Source organism: Gopherus flavomarginatus, chromosome 11 (assembly GCF_025201925.1).
Source record: "Gopherus flavomarginatus isolate rGopFla2 chromosome 11, rGopFla2.mat.asm, whole genome shotgun sequence".
Taxonomy (NCBI): Eukaryota; Metazoa; Chordata; order Testudines; family Testudinidae; genus Gopherus; species Gopherus flavomarginatus.
In genome coordinates this window covers 36,516,609-36,542,627 of record NC_066627.1, presented here as the reverse complement: position 1 = coordinate 36,542,627, position 26,019 = coordinate 36,516,609, and the positions used below count along the sequence as shown (strand labels likewise).

Genomic DNA, 26,019 nt, shown 5'->3' with positions numbered 1-26,019 from the left:
CTTAGTAATAGACCCCTAACCTCTGACTGAGTTACTGAAGTCTTCAAATCATGATTTAAAGACTTCAAGTTTCTAATATATACTTTTAAACATTTTCACTCTGTTTTTCTGACTGGACAAGTATGATATGTGGTGATGGGAAAACCTAGATGTGAATGTTCTGGAATGGAAAAACACACACATCCCTTCTAAAATCAGAGTGTTTTCTGATTAATGTAAAATCTATTGATGGCTTTTGGCTAGTGAACCCCAGAGACAGCAGAGTCCAGTTTGCACCTGAATCCCCTTGGTAAGTGATGGCAAGCTCATCCACTGCTGTTGGCTGCTCCGTGCTACACCAGCAGTGTAATCTAGCTATAGAGAGAGCATAACTGACCCCAGGCTGTTAGACCAGAGCTTGTCTGCCCAGTGGAATAGAGCCAGAGGTTCTCAAGTATTTTACCATCATGCTCTACTTTTATAATCAAGGCAAACGAGCTCAGGTCCCAATTTCCTGTGTGCTGGAGACGATATTCATGTATACTAGTGAAATGCTAGAGTGAGGGTATAAGTAACCTTTCCCTGACACATGGCAGTGAAAGGGCTGAGCTTGGGGCAGCTGGGGCATGGGATACTGGAGCTTTGGAGAATATTTGTTTGGGGCAATCTGGAGCAGTCTTAAGTTTCCAGCCCAGTGTTCTACCCCTTGAGCTCCCTGTCCGTTTCCCTCCCCCCCACCCCCGCCCAGCACATTACTGTCTGCAGTCCCCCTCAGTCTGTTCCACTATGAGCCCCTGGTCAGCCTTCAGCTCAACCCCTATGGTGCCCTGTCCAAGCATATCCTCGCCTCCATGCCATCAAGGCATTTAGGTGAGTATGTAGATAGGTGCTGGCAGCTCCAGGCAAGCTGGATAAGGCAGAAGGGGGGCAGCAGTAAGGGCAGAGGAGAAGGCAGTGTCCCTGGCCTGCGTGCTGAAGCCCTGGTGGCTGGAAGATCACTGGGAGGCCTTGCTCAGTGGCTGCAAGCTCTCAGAAAGGCTGTTGGAGGACGCACTGGTGGAAATTCCAGCCAGCCAGAGGCATTTTTTATAATGTAAATAATAAACAAATTAAAGTCAGAGTTTTCTGCACCCACCCAAACCCTGTCCTGCTGCGAATCTGAGAACACTACACATCTTCCCTGCTACTAGCATAACATAACTGGGAAAAGGGGTCACTGCCTGGACTGCCCTGCATTATGCTGACCCTCAGCTGTCTTCAGTTTCTTGTGCCCTTTGCAGCCCAGTGTATGTTAGAGCAGCCTTCAAGCTGCTCTGAACAAGGCAAGAATGACCATGAAGAAAGCAGCAACAGGACCACACCAGTGCAGAGTAATTCTCTGTCACGTTTATAGGATCTTCCTGGCATTCACTCTAGGTGTTTTGCCCTTTCCCTGGAAACTGGTCCTGAATGTGAATCATGAAATGTGCAAGGAGCTGTGTATTTCCATAGATGTGTGGTGGCCCCTGCTGGAAAAGATGTGTATTGAAGATGCCATGGGTCGATGAGTGTGACATTAAAGTTCAATTTTGCTGAAATTTTTCAGAGCCATTTTCCTTGGGGTAGAGACCAAGCATGGACAATATCTGCCCATAAGGCACAATATTGCAGCAGTTATGAAAGTAAGGAAACAGGCATTATAATGGAAATTGTTTTGCAATGTTGACTATAGTGTAACTCTAAAATACATGCTCCGATAGATACTGAATGGTTATTAGAGACACTAACATTGTTTCCTCTGTGTTATTCCTATAGATCAGCTTTAGCTCCTCCTCCAGAGGTGCTGTAACTTCTCCTTCTCTTGCCATCTATGGTCACTGTTACCCTACAGATGTGTGGCCTTCACATCTCTCATATTTGGTTTCCAGATACCAGCACTGTTCCCATATAAAGTGCATCATATATGTGCACATGGCTTACCTGACTACCAAATCCTTTTATCGCTGCCACCTGTTTTCTATCCTATTATTTTGTTACTTCCTCCTGTGCTGTGTCGTGTCTGAAATTTGGTTGTAGGCACTTTTAGACAGGAAGCTTATGTTTTTAATCCCTCGTATAGGCATATAGGACACATTGTGTGGGCTGCAAAATAATACATAACAATAGTATAACCATCATTAACTCTCTGGATAGAGATACTGGCATTGTGATAACTTAGTGTGCCCTATAGATACAGGCTTTGTTCCTCTGTATGTGCCAGCTTCTCTACCCTATAAACAGGAGTGCGATAATAATTTTTATAGTGGGGGTGCTAATGACAGAAACCATGGAAACAGTGTATTTGGTGTTTGTTACTACTTCAAGCCAGGGGTGCAGCAGCACCCCTAATTCCAGCACCACTGCCTACAGATGCCACTATGGGTACTATTTTCATCCCAGGTATACTGCTGTGGTACTGTCATCTCCCCTGTAGATTCTATACTTGCTCCCCTATCTAGCCTCCAGGCTCCGTGGCTACCACTGAAACCTGCCACCATGCAAGGCACTGACCGTAGCCCTATGCACTCTCTTACCACTTCAGAAGTTATTTCTCCTCCCTTGGTATCCTGCTGTTCATTGATTTATCTCGTTAACTGACAACACTTGGTAAAGCAACCCACCGCCTTTCATGTATTTACAGCTGCTCCTGGATCTTTTACTTCCTACAGCTAACGAAGTGAGTTCTAGCCCACGAAAGCTTATGCCCAGATAAATGTGTTGGTCTCTAAGGTGCCACAAGGACTCCGCCTTTGGTTTTTTTCCGTACTAGTTACTGTTATTGCTCTCATCTCCGCTTCCTCGTCTAACGCCCGTTGTTCAGAAACCCACATACGGCCCGGTCGCCCGCCCGCGAGTCTAATTTCCCACACAAGATATCTGCATCTAGAAATCTCTCTGCCTAGGTCCCCCTGGTCAGCCCCGCCCCGCTCCCAGGCCCTTTCTTACTGCGCCCGCCTGCACCGCGTCCCGCTCGGCAGCCCCCGGACTCGCTTACCGCCGCACTTCCCGCGTTAAGGTGACGTGGACGGCAGGGCCGGGCTAGTCGGAGCGACAGCGGCGCAAGATGGCGGCCACCACGGGCTCGGGTAAGCGGGGCTCGGGCGGCCGGGCCGGGGCGGAGGGACTCGCCGCCGCAGGAGGGGGGGTGGTGCAGCTTGTACCGGAGGTCGCGGGGCTCCCCGGCTTCGGCCCAGCGGGCTCCGTGAGCGGGGGTTCGCCGGCGGGGCGTGTCGGGCTGGAGGGGCGGCGGCTGGGGGCGCTAGGCCGGGGCCCCAGCGCTGGCGGGCGAGGTTCCGGGGGGAGGGGTTTAAGGCGGAGCAGGCGCTTGTGCGGGTGGAGGGGTATCGGGGTGTGCCAGGCTGTGTGTCCCTGGGGGGGGGCGTTCTGGGGGTGCCGGGCTGGAGGAGGGGCTCCTTTGCGTGCCGGGCTGTGTGTCCCGGGGGGAAGCGTGTTCTGGGGGTGCCGGGCTGGAGGAGGGGCTGCCTTGTGTGCTGGCCTGTGTGTCCCTGGGGGGGAAGGGCGTTCTGGGGGTGCTGGGCTGGAGGAGGGGCTGCCTTGTGTGCCAGGCTGTGTGTCCCTGGGGGGGGAGGGCGTTCTGGGGGTGCCGGGTTGCAGGAGGGGCTGCCTTGTGTGCCGGGCTGTGTGTCCCTGAGGGGGGGAAGGGTGTTCTGGGGGTGCCGGGCTGGAGGAGGGGCTGCCTTGTGTGCTGGCCTGTGTGTCCCTGGGGGGAGGGCGTTCTGGGGGTGCTGGGCTGGAGGGGGGGCTGCCTTGTGTGCCGGACTGTGTGTCCGAGGGGGGGGGAAGGGCGTTCTGGGGGTGCCGGGCTGGAGGGGGGGCTGCCTTGTGTGCCGGGCTGTGTGTCCCTGGGGGGGAAGGGCGTTCTGGGGGTGCCGGGCTGGAGGAGGGGCTGCCTTGTGTGCCAGGCTGTGTCTCCCGGGGGGGGAGGGCGTTCTGGGGGTGCCGGGCTGGAGGAGGGGCTGCCTTGTGTTCCGGGCTGTGTGTCCCTGAGGGGGGGAAGGGTGTTCTGGGGGTGCCGGGCTGGAGGAGGGGCTGCCTTGTGTGCTGGGCTGTGTGTCCCTGGGGGGGGGAGGGCGTTCTGGGGGTGCCGGGCTGGAGGAGGGGCTGCCTTGTGTGCCAGGCTGTGTGTCCGGGGGCGAGGGTGGAAGGGCGTTCTGGGGGTGCCGGGCTGGAGGAGGGGCTGCCTTGTGTACCAGGATGGGGTGTTGTTGAGAGGAGAGGCATTCTGGGTTTAGTAGGCTAGAGGAGGGGTGCCTTGTGTACCAGGGTGGGTGTCTTTGGAGGAGTAGAGTTCTGGGGGTACCAGGCTGTGCGATGTCAAGATGGTATGCCCTTGATAAAACCAGGTTGGAAGAGAATGGGGATGCCTTGTTCCAAGTTATGAGGATGTTCTTGGCTGCTTCTCCTTTATCCTCACCATGATTTCTTTCTCAAGCATTCAGTCCCACTCTTTTATCACTTCTGAGTATGATATTGTTCCCTGATTAACAGGGTTATTAGAGTAAATCTGAAGTTATTGAGGGAGGGTATACATTGGGAATTTGTATTGGCATAGCTACATTGGTCAACATGTAAAAAAATATCCATATCCCCAAGAGACCTAGCTATGCTGACCAAACCCCCTGTGTAGACAGTGCTAGGTTGGCTGGAGAATTCTTCTGTCAGCCTAGCTACCATCTTTTGAGGAGGTGGATTACCTACACTCATGGGATAACCTCTCCTGTTGGCATAGGTAGTTTCTACACTGGAGACTTGTCTACACTTAAGATGCTACAATGGCACAGCTGCGCCACGATAGTGCTTCAGCGTAGACCAGAGGTCGACAGCCTTAGTCGTGTGCCGAGTCTTCATTTATTCACTCTAATTTAAGGTTTCGCTTGCTGGTAATACATTTTAATGTTTTTTAGAAGGTCTCTCTCTACAAGTCTATATATAATATAACAAACTATTGTTGTATTGTAAAATAAACGAAGGTTTCAAAATGTTTAAGAAGCTTAATTTAAAATTAAATTAAAATGTTAATCTTACGCCACCGGCCTGCTCAGCCTACTGCTGGTCTGGGGTTCTGTTCACCTAGGCCGGCAGTGGTCTGAGTGGGGCCTGCGTCTGGGACCCCAGCTGGGAAGGGTCTGACAGCGAGAACCCCAGACCGGCAGTGGGCTGTGCGGGGCTGGCAGCAGGGACCCCAGACTGTCTGTGGGCTGAGCGGCTCAGCCCACTGCTGCTCAGGGTTTCTATCCTCCGACTCCTGGCTGCCGGACCCACTAAGCCTGCTGCCAGTCTGGGGTCCCGGCCCTGCCCACATACAGTGGGTACCTACCTTCCCCCTGGTTCTGGCCCATTCTCTTCCTCTCTCTGCACTGAGCTGAGGTGGGAGTGCACTGAGCACAGGTCTAGGGGTGAAGGGTCTGATTAGGAGCTGGAATGAAGGAGGGGGCTCAGGGTTGGGGCAGGAGGTTTGGGTGTGGGGGCACTTACCTGGGCAGCTCCCATTTGGTGTGAGGGGTGCAGGTGGGAATGTGACTCCCGTTTTGTGCTCAGGGTGGGGGTGGGGATGTGCGGGGTTCATGGGATGTGGGGAGGCTGGGGATGTGGAGAGTGCAAGAGTCAGGGCAGAGGGCTGGGGGCATGTGAGGCGGTGCAGGTGTCAGGGTAGGGGGGCTGGGTATGTGTGGGGGTGCCAGACTCAAGGCTGGGTTAATGGGGAGGGGGCTGAAGGAGTCAACAGAGGGCTGGCTGGTACAGGGCTCAGGACAGGGGCCGGTGGGGGTGCAGGGCTCAGGGCAGAGGACTGGGTGTGTGTGTGTGGTGGGGGTCAGGGCTCAGGGCAGAGGGCTGGGTGACTGCCCCCCCCCAGGACCTCCCACCGCTCCTTATCCCGACTACTCCCTCCTGGGACCCCACCCCCTATCTAAGATTCCCTGCCCCTTGTCCCCTGACTGCCCCCCTAGGATCCTACCCCCTACCTGTCCCCTGACTGCCCCAACCCTTATCCACACCCCCACACCCAGACAGACCCCCTGGACTCCCATGCCTATCTAACCGATCCTCACCCCCTGACAGGACCCCCAGAACTCTGGACCCATAAACGCCCCACTGCTCCCTGCCTGTCTCAACCCCTCTGCACACCCCTGCCTCCTGACAGCCCCCCCCGAACTCCTGACTCATCCAACCCCCCAGCTCCTTGTCCCTTGACCACCCCCTCCAGAGACCCCCCCCACCCTTACTGCTCCCCCAGGACCTTCCTTGCTTCCTGTCCCCTGACTGCCCTGACCTCTATCCACCCCTCAAAGAGACTCCAGGACTCCCATGCCCCATCCACCACCCCGCTCCCTAATTGCCCCCCTCCAGAGACCCCCGCCCCTAACCACCCCCCTGGGATCCCACTCCCCCATCCAACCCACCCTACTCCCTGTCCCTTGACTGCCCCAACCCCCCCCCCGGCCCCCTTACCATGAGGCTCCCCGCTCATCTGGAGCCCTGCCTCCGCCCCGCGCGCAGCCCAGCCATGCCCCTCAGAGCAATGCGCGCGCGGTGGCAGGGCTCTGGATGAGCGGGGAGCATCTTTACCTCTCCACGGAGCCAAACGCTGCCCCGTGGGAGCACGCAGCCCCAGCCCCCAGAGCGCTGCGCATGCGGTGGCAGGGCTCTGGGGGAAGGCAGGGGAGGGGTCGGCGGCTTGCTGCGCTCAGCTGGTACTCCGGCCTGGGACCGCGGACCCCACGGCTTGCCGCGTCGGCAGGATTTTTAATGGCACGCAGAGTCCCAGCAGGCAGCCGCGTGCCATTAAAAATTGGCTCGCGTGCCATAGGTTGCCGACCCCCTGGTGTAGACACTACCTACACTGATGGGAGGGATTCTCCCACTGGTGGAGTTAATTCACCTTTCCAAGAGACAGTAGCTATATCAACAGAAGAATTCTTCTATCAGCTTAGCATTGTCTATATGAGGACTTAAGTCGATTTAACTATGCCACTCAGCAGTGTGGAGTTTTCCCACCCCTGACTGACGTAGCTAAATCGAGCTAATGTTTTTGTGTAGATTAGGCCTGAAGCTCTACAGTAGCGCAGCCACAGTGGTTTAAGTATAAATGTACTTTGAGACATGACAAATTACAGCATGGGAGGGGGTGGGAGAAATAGAGGAAGGGAGATAGAATCTGTTTCCAAAAGTTGTGTTGGCTGAATTGAACTGAACCCTGTGTATCTGTGTGCAGTAAGAACAGCCATGAGCGAGACCAGATCTACACTAGGAAATTAGGTCGGTATAACTACGTTGCATAGGGGTTTAAAAAATCCATACACTTGAGTGATGCAGCTAAACTAACATAACCCTCAGTGTAGACAGCTTCTCCCCTCAACATAGCTACAACTTCTCATGGAGGAGTACCACCTATGTGGCATAGGTAGCGTGTTCACTGAAGTGCTATATTGGTGCTGCTGCAGCATTTTAAGGTAGCTCAGCCCTTCGATTCACAGAAGCTATATAAATTGACTGGAGGGAGAATGTTTAGTCAGCTGAAATCTCTGTGGGGAAACTCAAGAAGACATCTCTTTAGCAGTTCATAAAGGAAAAGCTGTCTATATTGTCATTGGTTATGCCTACCAGAATAGTGCATCTCTCCTAAGGTTGAGCCTTTGTCTGTTCTCACTTATCAGGTACTTATTTTCTCAGTTCTGGGGTAAAAGTTTAAAATGAGGCTTCAGACTCTGGCAACTGGATAAAATAACAATGTGAGTTGGGCCCTGCTTTTTCTTTGTTGATGAAGCAATGACTTGCAGGTGCTACATACTTGAACACTTTTTTTTTTCTGTCTAATGCTGTGTCATGAGACCTGAAAACCCCCAAATCATTTTGGTCACTTATTGGGCTAAAACTAGTATTGTCTAGATGAAATTAGATGTCTTTGTATTCACTTTTGCAGCACATAGCTCTTCACAGGGAGGGCTTGACATAATGTCCTTTACAGGCCAAATATATTTCAAAGACTGAGGATTTTGTGGCTTTTAATTTTGTTGTTAATCTAATTCGAAAGGCTAAACGAACTCTACCAGCGTTATCTCGTAGTGTAAATAAACTTATTTACATCCGTAACTAAACGCCTTACGTTAAAACTATAAGAATATTCAAAGTCTAGTTACAGATTCTACGGGCATTGTCTACTTAGTTTCTTCAAGTTGGATAAGAAAGTCAGTTTCACTTTCAGGTTCTTGCCCCAGTGTTCGATTTCAAATGTTGCATGAGAATAGTTGTTTTAAAATCTCTGTTGAAATGTAAAATTACATATCCATCCATTAATCATAGGACATTCCCCTTTGAAGTAGCAAATGAACAAATCTTAAGCTACCCCAAGAGAAAGATCTTATTTCCAAAGACAGTTTAAAGTTTATAAGAACAATGGTTGTAGAGAATCAAGATTTAAAGGGGGAGAAACCCTGATGTTATAGCAGCGCAGTAGCTGCTGCCATAAAGCTTGTATTTTATGGATCTGTATATAAAAGTTCTCATAATCCTGATATCATCTGTGTTCTGCCACAAATGTGCTGTATATTTCAGGAGACCATGTTGGAACACTCAGTATAAAACATGAAACTGTGATATGACCTCATCAGGCTCTCTCATGTCACTTCATTCTGGCAGCTATATTTTCCCAATAATCCTTTGCAGCTGCTGACTTTTCAGTTTGTTTATCTGGAAGAATAAGGCAAGTGGCTTTCTTTTGAAGCCAGTGCAGATCCATAAATTCACTGTCTGGGTGGACGTGAGGGGGATGTGCATGAAGAGATGCAGTATTAGCTATGCAACCAACATTTCGTGGAGACAAAGTCTAAAACTTTAATTGGTACCTGGATTCCACATGACATGGCACTGCATTGCAGGCCAGACCTGAACAATCTTAACTAACCAGTAAAATGTGTTTTGATAATGAGTGTGTTGCTTTTTCTGGATCACGTTCTATGTATCTTTTTGGCCCGAGAGCCATATCTGTGTATGAAAATTGTATGGCGGGTCATAAATGCTCACAAAATTGGGGTTGGGGTGTGGGATGGGGTGAGGGCTCTGGCTGTGGGGTGCAGGCTCTGGGGTGGGGTCAGAAATGAGGAGTTCAGGGTGCGGGAGAGGGATTGGGGCAGGGCAGTGTAGGCCCTGGCTGGGGGTGCAGGCTCTGGGGTGGGGCTGGAGGGTTTAGGGTGCAGGAGGGTGTTCTCGGCGGGGACCAAGGGGTTTGGAGGGCAGGGATGGGGCATGGGGCTGTGGCTCGGGGTGCAGGCTCTGAGCAGTGCTTACCTCAAGCAGCTTCCGGAAGCAGCAGCAGCATGTCCCCCCTCCGGCTCCTACGCGGAGGCACAGCCAGGCAGCGCTGCTGTGCGCTGCACCATCCACAGGTGCTGCCCTTGCAGCTCTCAGTTGTGATTCCTGGCCAATGGGAGCTGCAGGGGTGGCTCTTGAGGTGGGGACGGCGTGCGCAGTGGAGCCCTCTGGCTGCCCCTATGCATAGGAGCTGGAGCAGGACATAAATGCTGCTTCTGGGAGCCATATGGAGTGGCCTCTGACCGTGCTCCCTAGCTGGAGTGCCGGAGCAGGGCAAGCCCCAGACTCTGCTCCCCGTCGGGAGCTTGAGGACCAGATTAAAATGGCAGGTGGGCCGGATGGGACCGGTTGCTGTAGTTTGCTCACCCTTGTTCTAAAAGCTCTGCTTTATTGGCGCTTGTAGTATTGAAAGTGGAGCGCTTGTACTTTAGGTAATATATGGCTAGAGGGGAGAAAAATGGTGCAGGAACTCTGCATGTTACTAAAGAGCATGCGCTAATGGTTATGTTCAAGTTTAAATTGCTGGTGGTAGGATGTTGTGTACCTTAACTACTTTTGGCAAAAACTCTTAAAATTGGTATGTAACTTTGTTAACATGGTATGGGAATTCTGAGACTTTGCCCTAACCTCTAATTGTGGAATAGAGGCCAACAACTTAATTTAAATACAACTTTGGGCTTTGTTCAGTTGGTAAATGAAGCAACTGTTGCTGGTAATAGATCCTGCCATGTGGCCAACAATGCAGTTTTTAGACTCATTCTCGGTAATGTTACAGTGACACTGTGATACTGTTGGTAATGTACACAGTTGATACCGGAAGCTTCATAAGTATAGTCTTAAGGGTACAACAAGGACCTGGGAAATGAGTCTCTTGGGGTTTTCTGTTTGGTTTTTTTTCCTTTTGATTTATCATGGGGCTTTTTGACAAGCAACTTATATCTTATTATCAAAATCTACTTTACTAGTACTTGTTTCACAAAATCCTTGTGAGGTATGCATGTTTATTTGTAAAGCACTTGGATATCATTGAATGATATCTGTAGCATACAGTGTTTCAGTAAAAGAACTTAGGAGACCAACCACTTCCTCTTTAACAAAAATACCCAATTTCTCATCTAAAGACAGCACTGTTCCAGAGTATTGGATGGTAGCAATTGTACCTATATTTAAAAAAGACTCCAGGAGTGCTTGAGAGAATTACAGACCAGTGAGCCTTATATCTACATCTAAGAAATAGGTTGAAACAATAATTAAAAATTGAATAATAATGTTTCTGAAATATCTTGATATGATACGGTCTAACCAGTACGGTTTCTGCAAAGGAAGACACACTTTTATATCTCAGAATTTTTTTAATGTGTGAATAAAGAATAATTGGTTGAACTTCTTATTTTTAGACTTTCAAAAGGCCTCTGACGAGGTGCCTCATAAGAGACTACGGAAAAATCTAAGGAGTCATGAGGAGAACAGCAAAGTGTTATAATGGATCAAAAAGTAGCTATTAGACAGAAAACACTGGGATTAAATGGTCAACTTTCATCATAGCAAAAATTTAACAGCAGGGTACCTCAAGGTTCCATTTTTAGGTCCAGTGTCATGTAGTAAACTTATTAATGAGATGAGAAAGGTAACAGTCTGCGGATAATAGAGAGTTACTTAATCTAGTCAAGACCAGAGAGGACTGTACAGCACTTCAGAGGGAGCTAACCAGACTAGGTAAATGGGCACCAAGATTGTATATGAAGTTCAGCATTGCTAAATACAAAATAATACATACTGGAGGGGAAAAAATAAATTACTCATACATCTTACAAAGTTCTGATTTTCCTGAATTAATGCAGTTTGGGATTCAAGGCTTCATTGCAGATGAGTTAAGGCATTTAAGATCTCTGCCTAATGCACAGCTATACTTAAAATTAAAGTGTTAGGATGCATAAAGAATAGGATGGAGAATAATATCGAAAATACTATGCTATTGTATACATCAATAGTGTGGCCTCATCTGGAGTACTGTGTGATAGTATTCCTATCTCAAAAAAGGATTTTGTAGAGTTAGTGAAAGATGACAAGTGATACAGGATGTGGAAAAATTCATATGAAGAGATTGAAAAGAAAGGAGATGAATAAGAGTCGACACAATAAATGTACATAAAAAAGCAGGTGTGGAGAAGGTAGATTGATAGCTTCTGTTCTTCTTGTCTCATAACACAAGAACTAAGGTCCATTCAATTAAATCCAAAGATGGCAGATTTAAAACTGGGAAGAGAGCAGGTTTTTTGTGCAATGCATAACTGGCCTGTGGAATTTATTGTCACTAGATATTGCTTGTACCAAGAAGTTAGTAAAATTCAAAAAGGGATTAGACATGTATCTGGATAACGAGAATATCCAGAATTATGATAGTTAATGCTAAGTGGCTTTGAGCTTCATGGTTTAAGCCAATCTCTAACTACTAGAAAGCAGGATGAGATCTAGCATGGACAGCAAATTATCCCTCATCTGCCTACAGTAGGTTTTTTTATAACTTCTTCAGAAGCATTTGGTGTTCGTTACTGAACTAAATGGACCTTGGGCTGATCCAGTATGGCAGTTCCTGTGTGCTTATAAGAAACCTGATATTAAACTGACACAGGATTTTAGCTAAAGATAAAGTTTTGTATCATATTTGCTCTAATCTGCTGGTGTGAATTTCCTGCTGTTTTAAATTAATCTTAATATCCAGATAACACTTGCATTTTATTTTATAATTGAGTACAAAAGGATCAGCTATTTAGAAGTTTTTTTTAATCAAAGGGATTAATTTCAGAAATTCTAGCAGTACTTAAGGAATTTTTTTTTTTTTTTTTTGGAAGGTGGAAGTTTGAGAGAGAATGCGGAACTCAACATCACCAATATTCTTGTTACATATAAAAGCAAATATTTTTGTCTGATAAGAGTTGGTGTAAATATTTTCCCCAAAATATTAGTTTTGAATGACTTCCTTAGTAAAATAAATTGTAGCTGATGTAGCTATTATGGCTTGTTTCACAGCTGAAAAACTAAAACAATGTTGACATTGCAACTGTCTAATTTGTACTACAAAGTTTTCTTTAGTTTGAGACCTCTTTAATGGAAATGCAAGTCTCTATAAGCAATTTTAGGGCTTGCGTACACTACAGGTTATTACAATATAACTTATCTTGCTCAGGAGTGTCAGTAAGCCATCCCCCAGAATGACGTAAGCTACACCAACCCAAGTGCTGATGTAGATAGCACGATGGGTATGTCTACACTACCTACCGGGTTGGCAGGTAGTGATCCATCTATCGCTGATCAATGTATCATATCTAGATGAGACGCGATACATCGATCCCCAAACGTGCTCCCCGTCGACTCAGGAACTCCACCAGAGCGAGAGGCGGAAGCGGAGTTGACGGGGGAGTGGCGGCCATTGATCCCGCACCACGAGGGCACGAAATAAGTCAATCGAAGTCGATCTAAGATGTGTTGACTTCAGCTACGCTATACTCATAGCTGAAGTTGTGTATCTTAGATCGATTTCCCCCCCACCTCCCACCCGGCGTAGACCAGACCTTCGTCAGCCAGCTAGTGACTCTCAGGGAGGTGCTTTTATTATGCGTCCAGGAGAGCTGTCTTCTGTCAGCAGAGAGCGTCTTCACCAGACACGCTACAGCGGTGCAGCTACACTGCTTTAGCACTTCTAGTGTGGACTAGCCCTTAGTCTAATTTGCAAGGAATGCACTTAAGTATAAAATTATGCAACTAGCACTTTATCTTATTCAGAAGTATTTCATAGAGTTTGGGGGCTGGTTAAATATCTCAGAACAAGTCAGTTTCTGTTGTCTTGTTTGAGTACAATGACATGTAAGGGCAACATATGAACTTTACATTTCTTGGCTTCTTACAGTTTGTATCATAACCAAAAGCCTTTAATCAAACACTAAATATCGCATCACTTCAAAAGTATTCTGAGGACAAAATTCTGCATCTAAAAGAGTACTTAATTGTGTGATTGTTGGAAAATCTAGTGTTTAAAATAGTTCCAAAGAAGAATACTTGGAGCGGATATAATTAAGGCTGTAATATCAAACGTAACATGGAAAGTATTTTAAAACATTTTTTTTCCAGCTGTTTTGTGTATTTAGGTACAAAAGATAAGTTTTGGTTGAAAGATGTGATTTCACTTAGGCTAGTTAGTTCTGGAGTAATTACTGATGTCAAAGTTAAAATTGGTATGAGAGATCAGAATCTGATAGGTTTCCTCTTTAAATTAGTTATGTAAAATTATCCCTGACAGAACAAGGACTTGTTTTTGTTAGAGCTCCTAATTACTGAAATGTATTAGCCATAAATTCTTGTGCTTTATCCCTTACAGTTGAGATAAATCTGTATGTGCCAAACGATAAATGCTTGTGTCTTAACTCCTCTGTGGAAAGAAAAGCTACAGATGTAATCTTTCATTGTCATGCCAATGTAAAACTAACTCTTTACTCTGAAGGTTTGATTTTGTGCATATTGAAATCAGTGGTAAAACTCCTTTTCACTTTCATGGTGCAGCATCTGTCCGTCAAAGTATTTTGACCATTTCATTGTATCAGAACCTACTAGCAGTGCTAAAGTACTTTGGTGCTTCCAAAATGGACCCAGTTTTTGAAAAGTCTTTACCTCTGTAAAACATACTGTGTGCTTCAATTTGGTTGTACAAGTCTGAATCTGGTATTATTTAAATTATATAACTGAAATTTCTTAAGATGGAAAAGCTCAGAAAAGCAGAGTAATGGACTTTACTTTTTTTGCTTCATCAAATATACATTTGTTTGTATGACTTATTTGAACTACTTTAAGTGGTTTTTAATTAAGCTAAAAACACTTAAGCCAAGTCTACACTACCCGCTAGATCGGCGGGTAGTAATCGAACTATCGGGGATCGATTTATTGCATCTCATCTAGATGCGATAAATCGATCCCCGAATTGACGGCCGTACTCCACCTCGGCAGGAGGAGTAAGCGGAGTCGACAGGGGAGCCGCGGCAGTCAAGCTGCCTCTGTGCGGACGGCCAGGTAAGTCGAACTAAGATACTTCAAAGTTGCATATCTTAGATCAATTCCCTCCCCCCAGTGTAGAACAGCTCTTTAAATATCAAGGCTTTCTGTGCTCTAACTTGTAATACTGTACCTCAGACTGACAAGATGCAAGAGGTCTAAGAATTAACATATGCTCTGTTAATTTTTTTGTACTTAAGTGGTTTGATAGGAGTTGAACTTTGGAATGTTTTGAGACCCTTTGTCAAACTAGGACTTTCATATATCTGCCTGGAAGCATATTTTTCTTTCTTAATACAAAAATTATCTTAGATTCTGTCTGACAGGATTTTTTGCTTTATCAATCTTCTGCATCCTTAATTTATCCTGTTGTGCCTGGGTCTGGCAAGTCGTTGTTGGAAGTCAGTTTAAAATCTGAGATGACTTAATAGATAATTACTTACCAAGAATTAATTTTAGTCTGCTGCTGCTTGGTGGAATTCTGAGGAGCAAAGCTCATGAAGAGGGTGCTGTATCACTTAGCTCTTGGAATGCTATCTTCATAACCATAAGGCTAACAACTCTTCATTAGGAACTTGAGATCTATAGAAATAAGGCTTCTCCACTTATGGCAGGCAAGTGGATTTTTTTTTCTCCAATCCCCACTGTAAAACTAAATGTTCTTCATGGGCTTTGTCAGAGCTAGTAAACAAAAGTCTGAGATTGAGGCCAGATGTGTACAAATTTAGTCAAGACTTAAAATTTATATCCAGTTTATAAACTCGTGAAACTGGAGATTTAACATTCAGTGCTGCTATAGTTAAGTCTCTAGCAGGTTCACTGTAGTAATCTTTATCCTTTTGCTCTGAAGTTTATAATATAATATATATTTCTCTTTGGACTATTTCCATGAGGTCTGCAGGCAGTAAACTAAGATGATGCAGATTTTTCTCCTACCTTTTGTGTCATAATTTAAATGAAATTTGAAACTGCTGCTCAGAGTATTCTGGTTCATAAAGAATTGGCTAAATTAAAATTTATAATCTGAAGCCTGTTTTGGTGATGTAGTTATTAAAACTTGGACTAAACTACTTATTTCTTCTGTATTCTGTTTTTGTATTGAAGGGCTTTTAAAGCAAACAGGTTTGTTTTGTTGTTGTGTTGTCAGTCTCCATAACTACACTTAATAAAAAAAATTATGCAGGTATTTGCCGTATGTGGAAAATGTAGATGACTCACTCTTGAGTCAGCTGGTGTAGGAATACTCTTCTGTCATAGAACTTGCCCCGGGTTTAGCTTGCAAAAGTAACTTGGCAAATATTTAATGTGCACAGAACAGATAAGAACATAGTTATCCAATCATACATCCTAAAATAAGTTTTCTCGCCTTCCTACTCTTTCCTCATCCCCTCATTAAATTCACAAATTGATCATCAGTTTATATTGTTTTTTTGAACTTCATTCAAGTTCCAGGTTAGGACCAAACTTCCACAGATGCTGTATGCTTTAGTATGCAGACAGAAGGTGCCCTTGTACAGGCTGTGCTAGGGTAAGACACTGATTTTCCCCCTCCCCTGCCCCAAACAGGCGTTTTCCAGGTTTTTTTTATATAGTGTGAAATCAACATTTTGATGTTGCCTCATGGACCCACCACTTTGCAGTTGTGACACTAGCAACAAAACAAATTCTGTAGCAGTAATACTCAGAGTTTGTTTTTAGCCTTTTTTTTTCCTTTCTTCATGTGATACAGCAGTTAGGAAGCCCTACGACCAGCCAGCTCTCTCTGGACCACCAGCGATCCACAGACTAGTTTAATTGCTACTCTACAATCTTTTATTTCTAGGACCCTTGCCATTCATTGCTCTGACTCATTCTGAATCAGAATATTTGGAAGAGCCCTAAAACAATGTTGCCGTCTGTTTCCATAAGAACTTATATTAATATTATATACACTCTCCCCCACACCAAAGTAAGGTTTCAAAGTCCAGCACATTCAGGTTAGGAAATGATGGAGTTAATGTTGCCGTTTGAACTTTAGTTTGACTTTCCTGTGCATTTACATTATTATAGTCCTTAATCAAATGATCACATACTGCTTTCTTCCCACAGGATTCCTGCCTTATTCAGTGCACAGAATTGATGGTGCTCACTGACTGGGTAGCTATTCAATATTTCCTTTTATCCTTGTCAGTATGTGGCTCCATGCCTTACCACAAACCATCCAAACCTTGCACTGAATACAGAACTAACTTCATCTTGGGCTCTTCTGTGGTATCTACATATCTTAATGAATTATTTTCATAGCTCCCAATGAGATGAGGTGGTGGTATTATCCTAGCTTTACAAATGGTGAGTTGAGGCGGAATGATATTAAGGCCAAATTTGTCAAGTGTCGTAATTTTAGATGCCCAATATGAGACAACTGATCTGTGTGTGTGTGTGTCCAGGTTACTTGGCATTCTTATGTCAGTTCAAGGGTTTCAATTTTTTTGTTTTTTAATGTATATTGTAGAGCTTTGAGGATTAGGACTTTGATTCCACAACAAAATCAGAATTGCCATTTAGTCCCTTTTAGGTTTCTAAGACAATTGAGGGAGACTTTAAAGACACTAAAGTTGTCCTTCTCTAAGCTCTCTCATATGCAATGTGACAACCCTTCCAGGTTCTCAAGCAGTCAAAGGAGATATTTTCAAGGCTCTTGCTTTGCCTCTTCCCTCATGTCATGTACTAGAGATGTTTCTTGAGCACTAGATGAGCTTATTCATCACTGAGAACATTTTAGTCCCATAAACAGAATTTCTGTTTCTTCTATGCTAACCAACAGGTGAGGCTGGAGAAGGGGACTAGGCATTCTCTTCAGTCATCTTGCATGTTATGCAACTATTCAATAGTTAACCTTTTGGTATTTCTGTAAACAAAAATTTCTTGAGAAGGTCAAGTGGAAAATAACTCCATTAGCGTTCTCTGTCCTATCAATGCATCTTTGTTTCTCTTAGGACTGTTCTTAAGCATGTACTATGAGCAAAAAAAAGAACATGACAGAGAATAGGATTTATTCAGGATTCTTAATGGCTGTGGCTTGGTCTTGAAGGGAAAGTCACTTAGCCTCTCTGTGTCTTAGTTCCCTACCTGTGAAATGGTACTGATAATGGTTCCCTACCTCACAGAGGTGTTGTGGCATAAGTTTGTTAAAGATGATGAGGTACTCAGATATTACAATTTTGGGGGCCCATATAAGTACTTCAGCTAGATCTTGCACTGTTGAAGTCCACTAAAATTAATTTCAAATTAACTTGTTTATGTTACAACACAGATTGATTTGCTACATTTAAAAAGCTCTGGAAAGAGTCATAGATGTCCAGGCTCGTACAAAATGTTGTAGCTTCTACCTTTTATTTTCTAAATCAAATGGACATAAAGTAGGAAGACAGACTGTAAGGAAGCAGGAAGTAAATAATGCTGCTTACATCTCTGAATACACAGAGGTCCTCTTCCTCCTCTGGCTGTGTGCACTAATGCAGAGCCTAGCTGCCTTGGCTCACTAGCATGATTTTTGTATTTACCTTAAAAAAAAAAAAAGACGACTCCTTCTTTCCACTCACTTTTATATTTAATGTCTGATCTTGTATCTTCCTCACACCATGAAAATACTGCCACTCAGAAATATTGCTGTTTCTCAAGGTTTGGTCTAAATGTTTTGACATAGGATTATCAAAAGTAGCAGTCCAATTATCCAGTCTTATATCACTGCCAAATATTCTCAGTTCAAAGTTTTTCTGATTCTTTTTAGGAGTAAAAGTTCCTCGTAATTTTCGACTGTTGGAAGAACTTGAAGAAGGTCAGAAAGGAGTAGGAGATGGTACAGTTAGCTGGGGTCTTGAAGATGATGAAGATATGACACTTACAAGATGGACAGGAATGATTATTGGGCCTCCAAGAGTAAGCATCAACTTTCAGATTTAAATTCCAGCGTCACTCAAAATTCTGCTTTCCTCTCCCCTTTTTTCCCTTGCAGACATTCTCATGCATGTATCTGAGTGGGTATGTGTATGCAACCAGATTCACTTGGCATATAAATTGGGGTTGATATGCCAGTATATCTTTCTGCTTATGACTTTAAACAATGCTAATACCTTTTAATTGATTAACTCTGTTACACAAGTGACATTCACGTTTACAGATTAATTTACACAGTAATCTTCTAGTGCCCTGTAGGTCTGAATTACAGCAAAGTCTCAAAGCTTTTAAGAGTTAAATATGGAGCTAATACTGGTAATATCTCACTAGCCAGTCCTTCTATATTAACATATTTTGCCTTAGTTCAGTTCTGTTTTGGTCATCGCTTTAGGGCATTTCTTGAGGATTTGGGGGTGGAGGGGTAGTATTTCTATTGCAGCAAAACTTTAAAGTTTCAGCTAACTCAGAAAACTCTTATTAGAATTTGAAATTCTAGCCATAAACTAAACTGTGCTTTTGACTTTATCACTTGTCTCCCAATCAGTGTATTTAATATGCCTCAGAGTGGCTTTTTATAATGCTACCATGCTCTTTACAGTAATACTGCAGCTGGAGAGTATCTGTCCTCCTGTTTAGAGAGGTTAGTAAAAAGGACATCTTGATGATAGCGGTACAGCTATGTTATCACTATGTGTGAGACAAATAATTAGGCTTAGTGTTTCCATATCATTTGATATTTTCAAAGTACCTTATGTACTAACCTCATGGTCTTGCAGTCTGAAACCTACAGTGGTGACAAGCTTAGTATCTCATAGCTAGTCCAAAACATGGCTGCTATGATGGTTCTTCAGAGCTATGGTCCATGTGACTACACTCTGGCTGTAGTGGACAAATTGGACTAATTTATTTGGGCAGGAATGTTGTTGATGTCTCTACAGTGGGGTAAGCCCCTTTAGGCCTCTAGGCCCTACCATCTATGGAATGTCCCCATAGGTGACTCCTTATCAGTCAGTGACTGGTTTCTGCTGTATCTCATGAGGCTTTATCTCTACTTTTTAATGATGTAGAAGGATAATGTAACTATATGTTCTCATCCATATGTCATATCCTTTTTTTAATCCTATTAAACTCTTGGCCTCTACTTTGCAGTAGTAAATTCCACATGTCATTTATGCATTATGTGTATCTTAAAACAAACACACACACACACACACACACACACCCCTTCCTCATCACTATTGCGGCCTTCCAGTTTCACTGACTATCCCCTTGCTCTTTTACTATGGAATGATAAATGTGAGTGCGTGTTACCGTCACTATACGAAGTACGCCCAGTCTTTTCAACCTATCATTATGTGGAAGCCTTCAGATGCTCTCATTGCCTATATCTGCACCTGTCTTTGTAGCCATTTCTGAGGTAGGGTGACTTTGACCGAACATAATACAGCAGCTGAAGGTTTACCGTTCAATTAGAGACAAATCAACTTAATGTAGACTTTGTTTTGACACTTCAGGTGTTCTGAGAGAAGGTCTTCCATGAAGATTTGAGGTGCCAACCTCAATGTTGGCTGTAAATATTTTTATTGACTATAGACACTTACATGATCCTGTCTTTTAGTACTTGTCATTCAACGGTCTTGTATTAAACAAATATTTAAAAAGAGACTGAAATCTGCACACACCTGTGCTTTTACCACAGAAGTATTGTCATGGGAGCAAAGTACAGTGAAGTGATTCTGATGTCAGAATTGTGTAGGATAATCCAATCTGTCTAGAGGTGACAACTTTTTGTCTCGGTTCACAACTGTCTTCTGTTTTTCACCTTTCCTGTCTGACACCTTTTAAAAAGATCTCTCCTACCAAAGCCACTAGAAAATCCTGCTCTGCATAACTGACCACTGGATGTCACTGTTGCATAGAAAGACCACTGCAAATGCATTTGTGTGTGTACCTGTCTATGAATACAGTGACTCTTACTTGAGTTTCAAACTGGCAGGTTCTAGTTTACTAGTAATAGATATGTATATGCGTCTGTCTCTTTACTCTAAATCTTGTAATAGATCATATCCCAGTGCTTGCTGGCCTCTTTCTCAATCTGTCTTTAGTCAAATTGCGCCATAATTGTGAAGAGATTACACTTAAGCGTGTGTTTACATTGAGGAGAGCTCTGTCAATGTAAAATCCTAGCAGAGACAAGGCATAAGTATTTTTTACCTCAATGTACCTACACAAGAATGACCATACTGGGTCAAACCAATGGTCCATCTAGCCCAGTATCCTGTCTTCCATCAGTGGCCAATACCAGATTATTCAAAGGGAATGAACAGAACAGGACAATCATGAAGTGATCTGTACCCTGTTATCTTGTCCCAGCATCTGGCAGTCAGATTTAGGGACACCCTGAGCATGGAGTTGCATCCATTACCATCTTGGCTAGTGGCTATTGATGGACCTGTCCTCCGTGAACTTACCTAATTTTTTTTGAATCCATTTGTAGTTTTGGCCTTCACAACATACCCTGACTGTGCATTGTGTGAAGTAGTTCTTCCATTTGTTTGTACACCAAAGTTATTCCCCAGGTTGAGGGTATACAGTTGATTTTGGTTAGCAGTGTTAAAGTAAAACCTGCCTGTGGCTTGTCTCCAGTAGGATTTTACATAGAGAGCCCTCTGTGTAAAAACACACAGCATTATGTTTCTGAGTGCCCGTATGCTTGCATGATGACAGAACTTGTAGTTTTTGAGCCATTCTCGTCTTTTGGCATTCAGAGCCATGTTGACTCAACAAGAATCTGTGCTCAGATTTCCCAGTCTGGAGACTTTCTGATCTATCCAGGCCTCCCCCCTTTGTGGCTTTCTGTCATGCTCCCTTCATTCTTACCTTTTACAGCTGGAATCCCTCCCTGACCCAGTCTACCATGTGAACACTTAAAACTCTTGTAGTTTCTGGTTAGCTTCACCCTCCCCTCCTCCCCCCTTGTCCTAATTCCTCTCCCCACTGTCTTAAATCATCTTTAAAAATTGCAAAAGAACAAGATATATTCTTCAGTCCCTGTACATTTGTTATGTCCTCCTTTCCACATATTTAGTTAGATTTTAAGCGCCTCATGGTAGAGACTGTCTTATGTCCGTAAGGCACCAGCACAGTGTAATTGCTGTGAAAAATAATAATCCTTTGATTCCTGGTCTGACGATGGGGAGTGACCCATGAATGTATTGTGATTTGGAGCATTCTCCTTATCTCCCCACAACTCTCACTTCGGCGAGTTATGAATACGGTGCAAAAATCGAGGTCTAGCTATAGTTTTTACAGAAAATTGGGTTTAAATAGCTGGCTAATATAAAGCATTGGTTTCATTTCCGAGGTAGTCTAGACCATTGAACCTACAATTCAAAAATGCATATGCCTTTGAATTGCCTAGTATGAAACTGAAATCTATGGAGAGATACTGGATTACTTTACTCTAAATTAATCTCCAAGCAGGGATGTCGATTATATTCCATAATCTGATAAATAGATGATAGTTTAATTATTGGTGTGCAGCATGACACGCTTTGTCTATGTTGGGCACTAAGTGACTTTTTCTGGCAATTTTCAGAGTGTAGCTTAGCAAATGTGAAAACATCTGCCATGTGTGTCGCACTTAAACTGTGTGTCCCTGATGACTATTGTAATTGAGTGATTCTAATACTGCCTGACACAGATGTTCTTCTCTTCCAGACAATTTATGAAAACAGAATATACAGCCTTAAAATAGAATGTGGGCCTAAATATCCAGAAGCACCTCCGTTTGTAAGATTTGTCACAAAAATTAATATGAATGGAGTAAATAGTTCTAATGGAGTGGTAAGTTGTTTTCTTTTTTTTCTGTTTATGTTAACGTAGTTTAAACATTGAACGTTAATTTGAACCTACATCTTTACTCAGGTGTTTCTTAACAAATACTTTGCTTTCTTTTTGAGTAGTGGAAGAGGGGAGGTATAAGGTAATTGTCATCAAATATGTTTCAGTAATTTAAAGATATTGCTAACAACTCCTCTCTTTTGTCTTAGCAGCACTCAGGTTGTTACACAGTATGAGCATTTATTAAGCTTGAAAGGAAACTAAACATATGTTAATTTTTTCAAACTTGCTGGCAGTAACTTGATTAAAAACCACCGTGTCTGATAAGCAGCTATATTTTTTGGACTCTGAGGACTGACAGGAGTGGTGTTTTTTGTCTATTTTTAGGTGGATCCCAGAGCCATATCAGTCCTAGCAAAATGGCAGAATTCTTATAGTATCAAAGTTGTTCTGCAAGAGCTTCGGCGTCTAATGATGTCTAAAGAAAATATGAAACTTCCTCAGCCACCTGAAGGACAATGTTACAGCAATTAATTTAAAAAACAAAAACAAATCATGCCCCTTTATTCAATTTAAGCTGTCTTCATTTTCCACAGTAGTAAATTTTCTAGATGCATCTTGTAGACCTCAAAGTACTGGAAAGGAAGTTCCCATTCAAAGGAAGTTTATCTTGAGATACTGTAAATGATACTAATTTTTCATTTGAAATATAAGTTGTGCTATAACAAATAATCCTGTCATGTGTAACCACTATCCACATAGTTGAACTTCTGGTATCAAGAAAAGTCTATTTAAATTTATTACTGTCAAGACCAGTGTGGCACATTTTATTCAACTGTGAAAACATATATCACACAATCACCTTGCTGTGTGTTTGGCCTGGGTTATTGGGTTTTTTTTTCCCCTTTCTCTGTCTTTTGCAATAGAGTTGAAGCTCAGGGCTATTTATTAGAATAGACACAAAGGTTTTAGCTTCCAGGACTATGCTGGGCTTTGTGGACTACTAATGGGGATGTATGCTAACCTCAATCATCCCTCCCTTTGTGCTATCTCTAGTAAAGGCTGAATGTGACTGTGGTTGGTTTTATTTTTTATGTCCTAGTAATGTAGGGCAGGCTTCTCTTCTTCCCTTTGGCCAAAGCACAGATTGTATTTCTCTTCCTGCCCCCTCCCCCCACACCTCCCCCAATAACATGGGCCTTGGGTGAGGGATTCAGGGTTTTTTCAATCTTTCCTCTCTCCCATCTTCCTAGAGGGGGTGCTGCTTTATTTTTGCCCCTTTTGTGACTTTTCTCCTTACCCCTGGCCAGTGGCCAGCAGGGGAAAGTGTTTGGGCAATCACCTGACCTGTCCCCTCATGCTTGTCATTTTGTTTTTGCAATGAATTTAGTCTTCACCAGCCTGGGAAACAAGAGTATCTATTCTGCTCGCAAACTTGGATCTCCCTTGCCCCCATGGCACTGCTGCCACACCGCCAAGCTGGCCATGGCTGATGTTATTAGGTAGGCTTTTGACATGGTGAAAAGAGTGGTAATTTACCAGGATTGCTTGGATTTGCTAGCTGCCAAACTTTAATGGGAAAACTCTGCATGTAGAAATTCTAAACACACACTCCAATACAACCAGTCAAATTTCAGTGCTTCAAAATTGACCTGAGGCTGTTAACTAATAAACAGTGCACTTACTTTTGGCCCTTTTTAAAGACCTGACAATTAGAGACAAATCAACTTAGTGTAGACTTTGTTTTGACACTTCAGGTGTTGTGAGAGAAACTCTTCCATGAAGATTTGGGGATAAATGGTGTGCACAGCAGATTAGAGAGACACCTTACTGGCAATGCTTCCTGGCAAATCACTGCCTTTTCTGACTTACTGTTTTGGACCACAGACTGCTGATATGTGGATGCAAGCTTAAATACAAACAACCTAGTGTGTCCTAAGTTTTATGACAAATTCAGTGTTTGTGTAAAAAACCACAGTTTAAAGCAGTGGCTATCAAATCAATGAACAATTGATGTTTCCATTAACTCTTTTTGAGGAAAATATTAGTTGTAAGGATTTAACATCCTCTGTAATTAAAGTTTAACATAACAGTATTCCATAAGCAGCCTTTTTATTGTATCAGACCATTGCCTGATTTTAATATAATAAAAAGTGTGCATTAATATGACAAGGCTTTAATTGTATTTATGTTTAGAATTTTGATCACTTAGGGAAATCTTGAAATGTTTTGGAGTATCTTGTTACAGATCATAATATGGTGATCTGATTTAATAGTAAAATGTGAAAATTTTTGCGTATAACTTAATGTTGTGTGGTGAAAGAAACAACTGTCCTGATTTGGGTGTGCTGCTGCCTCCTTGAGAGTACTGTGTAAAGGAGGGATTTTACATGAGTCGCATCAGTGTGATGGTTTAAGTTAAAGCCAGGCCCAAAATAATTGGAGGGTCCTTCCTGTGATGATCTTAAGAAACTGCTGAAATAGAAACTCCTTCAGACAGAAAACTTCTACACTTGTGCCTACCACGATGGCCTCATTTGCTGCAGTCTCTCTGAGAGAATGAAATCCAGGCATTGCAGCCTGTTCTGTTCTACTGTTTGTGTAGTCACAAAAGGAAGAAAAGGTGAGGGGGGACTCAAAGCTGGAAAGTCAATTAGTCAGATTCATTCCCATCTTAAGATTTTGTCCTTCTCTCTGTAATAGTGTATTCTGCAAAGCTGGATTTCTGTTCAGAACTTCATATCCCCTATTTTTATCTGTGATTTGGTATTTCTGGCTATGAAGAGAGCCTTCTTTGAACGGGAAAAATTAGATATTGCTTGTGAATTCACCTTAAAGTCTTAGGGAACTGGGCTCTTTGTGTTGGTGGGGGGGGAGGTAGGATTGTGCGGGGGAAGGGGTTATGTTCATATGTGTTTTGGTTTGAAATACTCGCCATATGGTGAAGCAGAAATTATCTTGTAAAATGTGGAAATAGTATTGGGACTAGTGCTACATCAGCTTGTAAGGTTTATTTCAAAGACCTCGGCATCTGAAATTATTTTAAATGGAAAGCAGAAGGGTGGCTGATTATTGTGCTTCTTGACACCAGTACTGTTTTTTAAGATTACCTTTGCAATATCCTATATAACATGGACAAGGCTTAGTTGAGGGCCTTCATACCTTGAGTAATCAACTTTTCAAATCCCACAAACTTCTGACAACAGGTAGCATGTAAAGGTTAGGGTATTTCGGATCCTGAACCCTGGTCCACGCTAATTTTGAAACTCTGCTAGGAACAGTCATGCTTAAACATGACTTAAATGGTACTATCATGGAGACAAGTTGCTGAGGAAAGGACTTAGTGTGTGTTTAAAACCTTCATTGGGAGTATTTGACTTTTTTTTTGAGAGATCAACAGAACATCATACCAGCATTCCAATCTAAGTCAAAGATGATCTGAACCCAAATCACTGAGATGTGCATCCACTGCAGAGGATGTATAAATTGCCCTGGTGGAACAGACCCAACAGTCCATTGCCTGTTGTCAGACAGCAAACCTACTATAGATACCTCAGAGCTAGGAGATAGGGAGAGGAAACAACTCTGTATCACATCTGCCTGGTTGTATATTTTACCACCTTTTGGAAGGAAGGAGCATGGGGTTTCTGCTTGACCCTTTCAGGTAATTGATTTGTGTCCTGAAACATGTCTCCTCTTAAATGAAAGCTCTAGAGAGAGAAGGGGAGAATAAGAACAGGTATCAATTGGAAAGATTACCTTTGCAATATCCTATATAACATGGACAAGGCTTAGTTGAGGGCCTTCATACCTTGAGTAATCAACTTTTCAAATCCCACAAACTTCTGACAACAGGTAGCATGTAAAGGT

At 43.5% G+C, this 26,019-nt stretch overlaps 1 protein-coding gene across 2 annotated transcripts; it reads left to right on the top strand.

Moving 5' to 3' along the window:
• The first annotated feature begins 2,975 nt into the window (after positions 1–2,975).
• Positions 2,976–24,321, top strand: UBE2V1 (ubiquitin conjugating enzyme E2 V1). Of its 2 annotated transcripts, none has more exons than XM_050918157.1 (4): positions 2,976–3,083; positions 18,140–18,288; positions 22,027–22,152; positions 22,537–24,321. In XM_050918157.1, the coding sequence occupies exons 1-4, from the start codon at positions 3,062–3,064 to the stop codon at positions 22,681–22,683; spliced, it is 444 nt and encodes a 147-aa protein (XP_050774114.1). In that variant the 5' UTR covers positions 2,976–3,061; the 3' UTR covers positions 22,684–24,321. The 2 variants fall into 2 exon arrangements, with proteins under 2 accessions (XP_050774114.1, XP_050774116.1); XM_050918159.1 differs by lacking the exon at positions 2,976–3,083 and adding an exon at positions 16,482–16,506.
• The last annotated feature ends 1,698 nt before the right edge of the window (positions 24,322–26,019 follow it).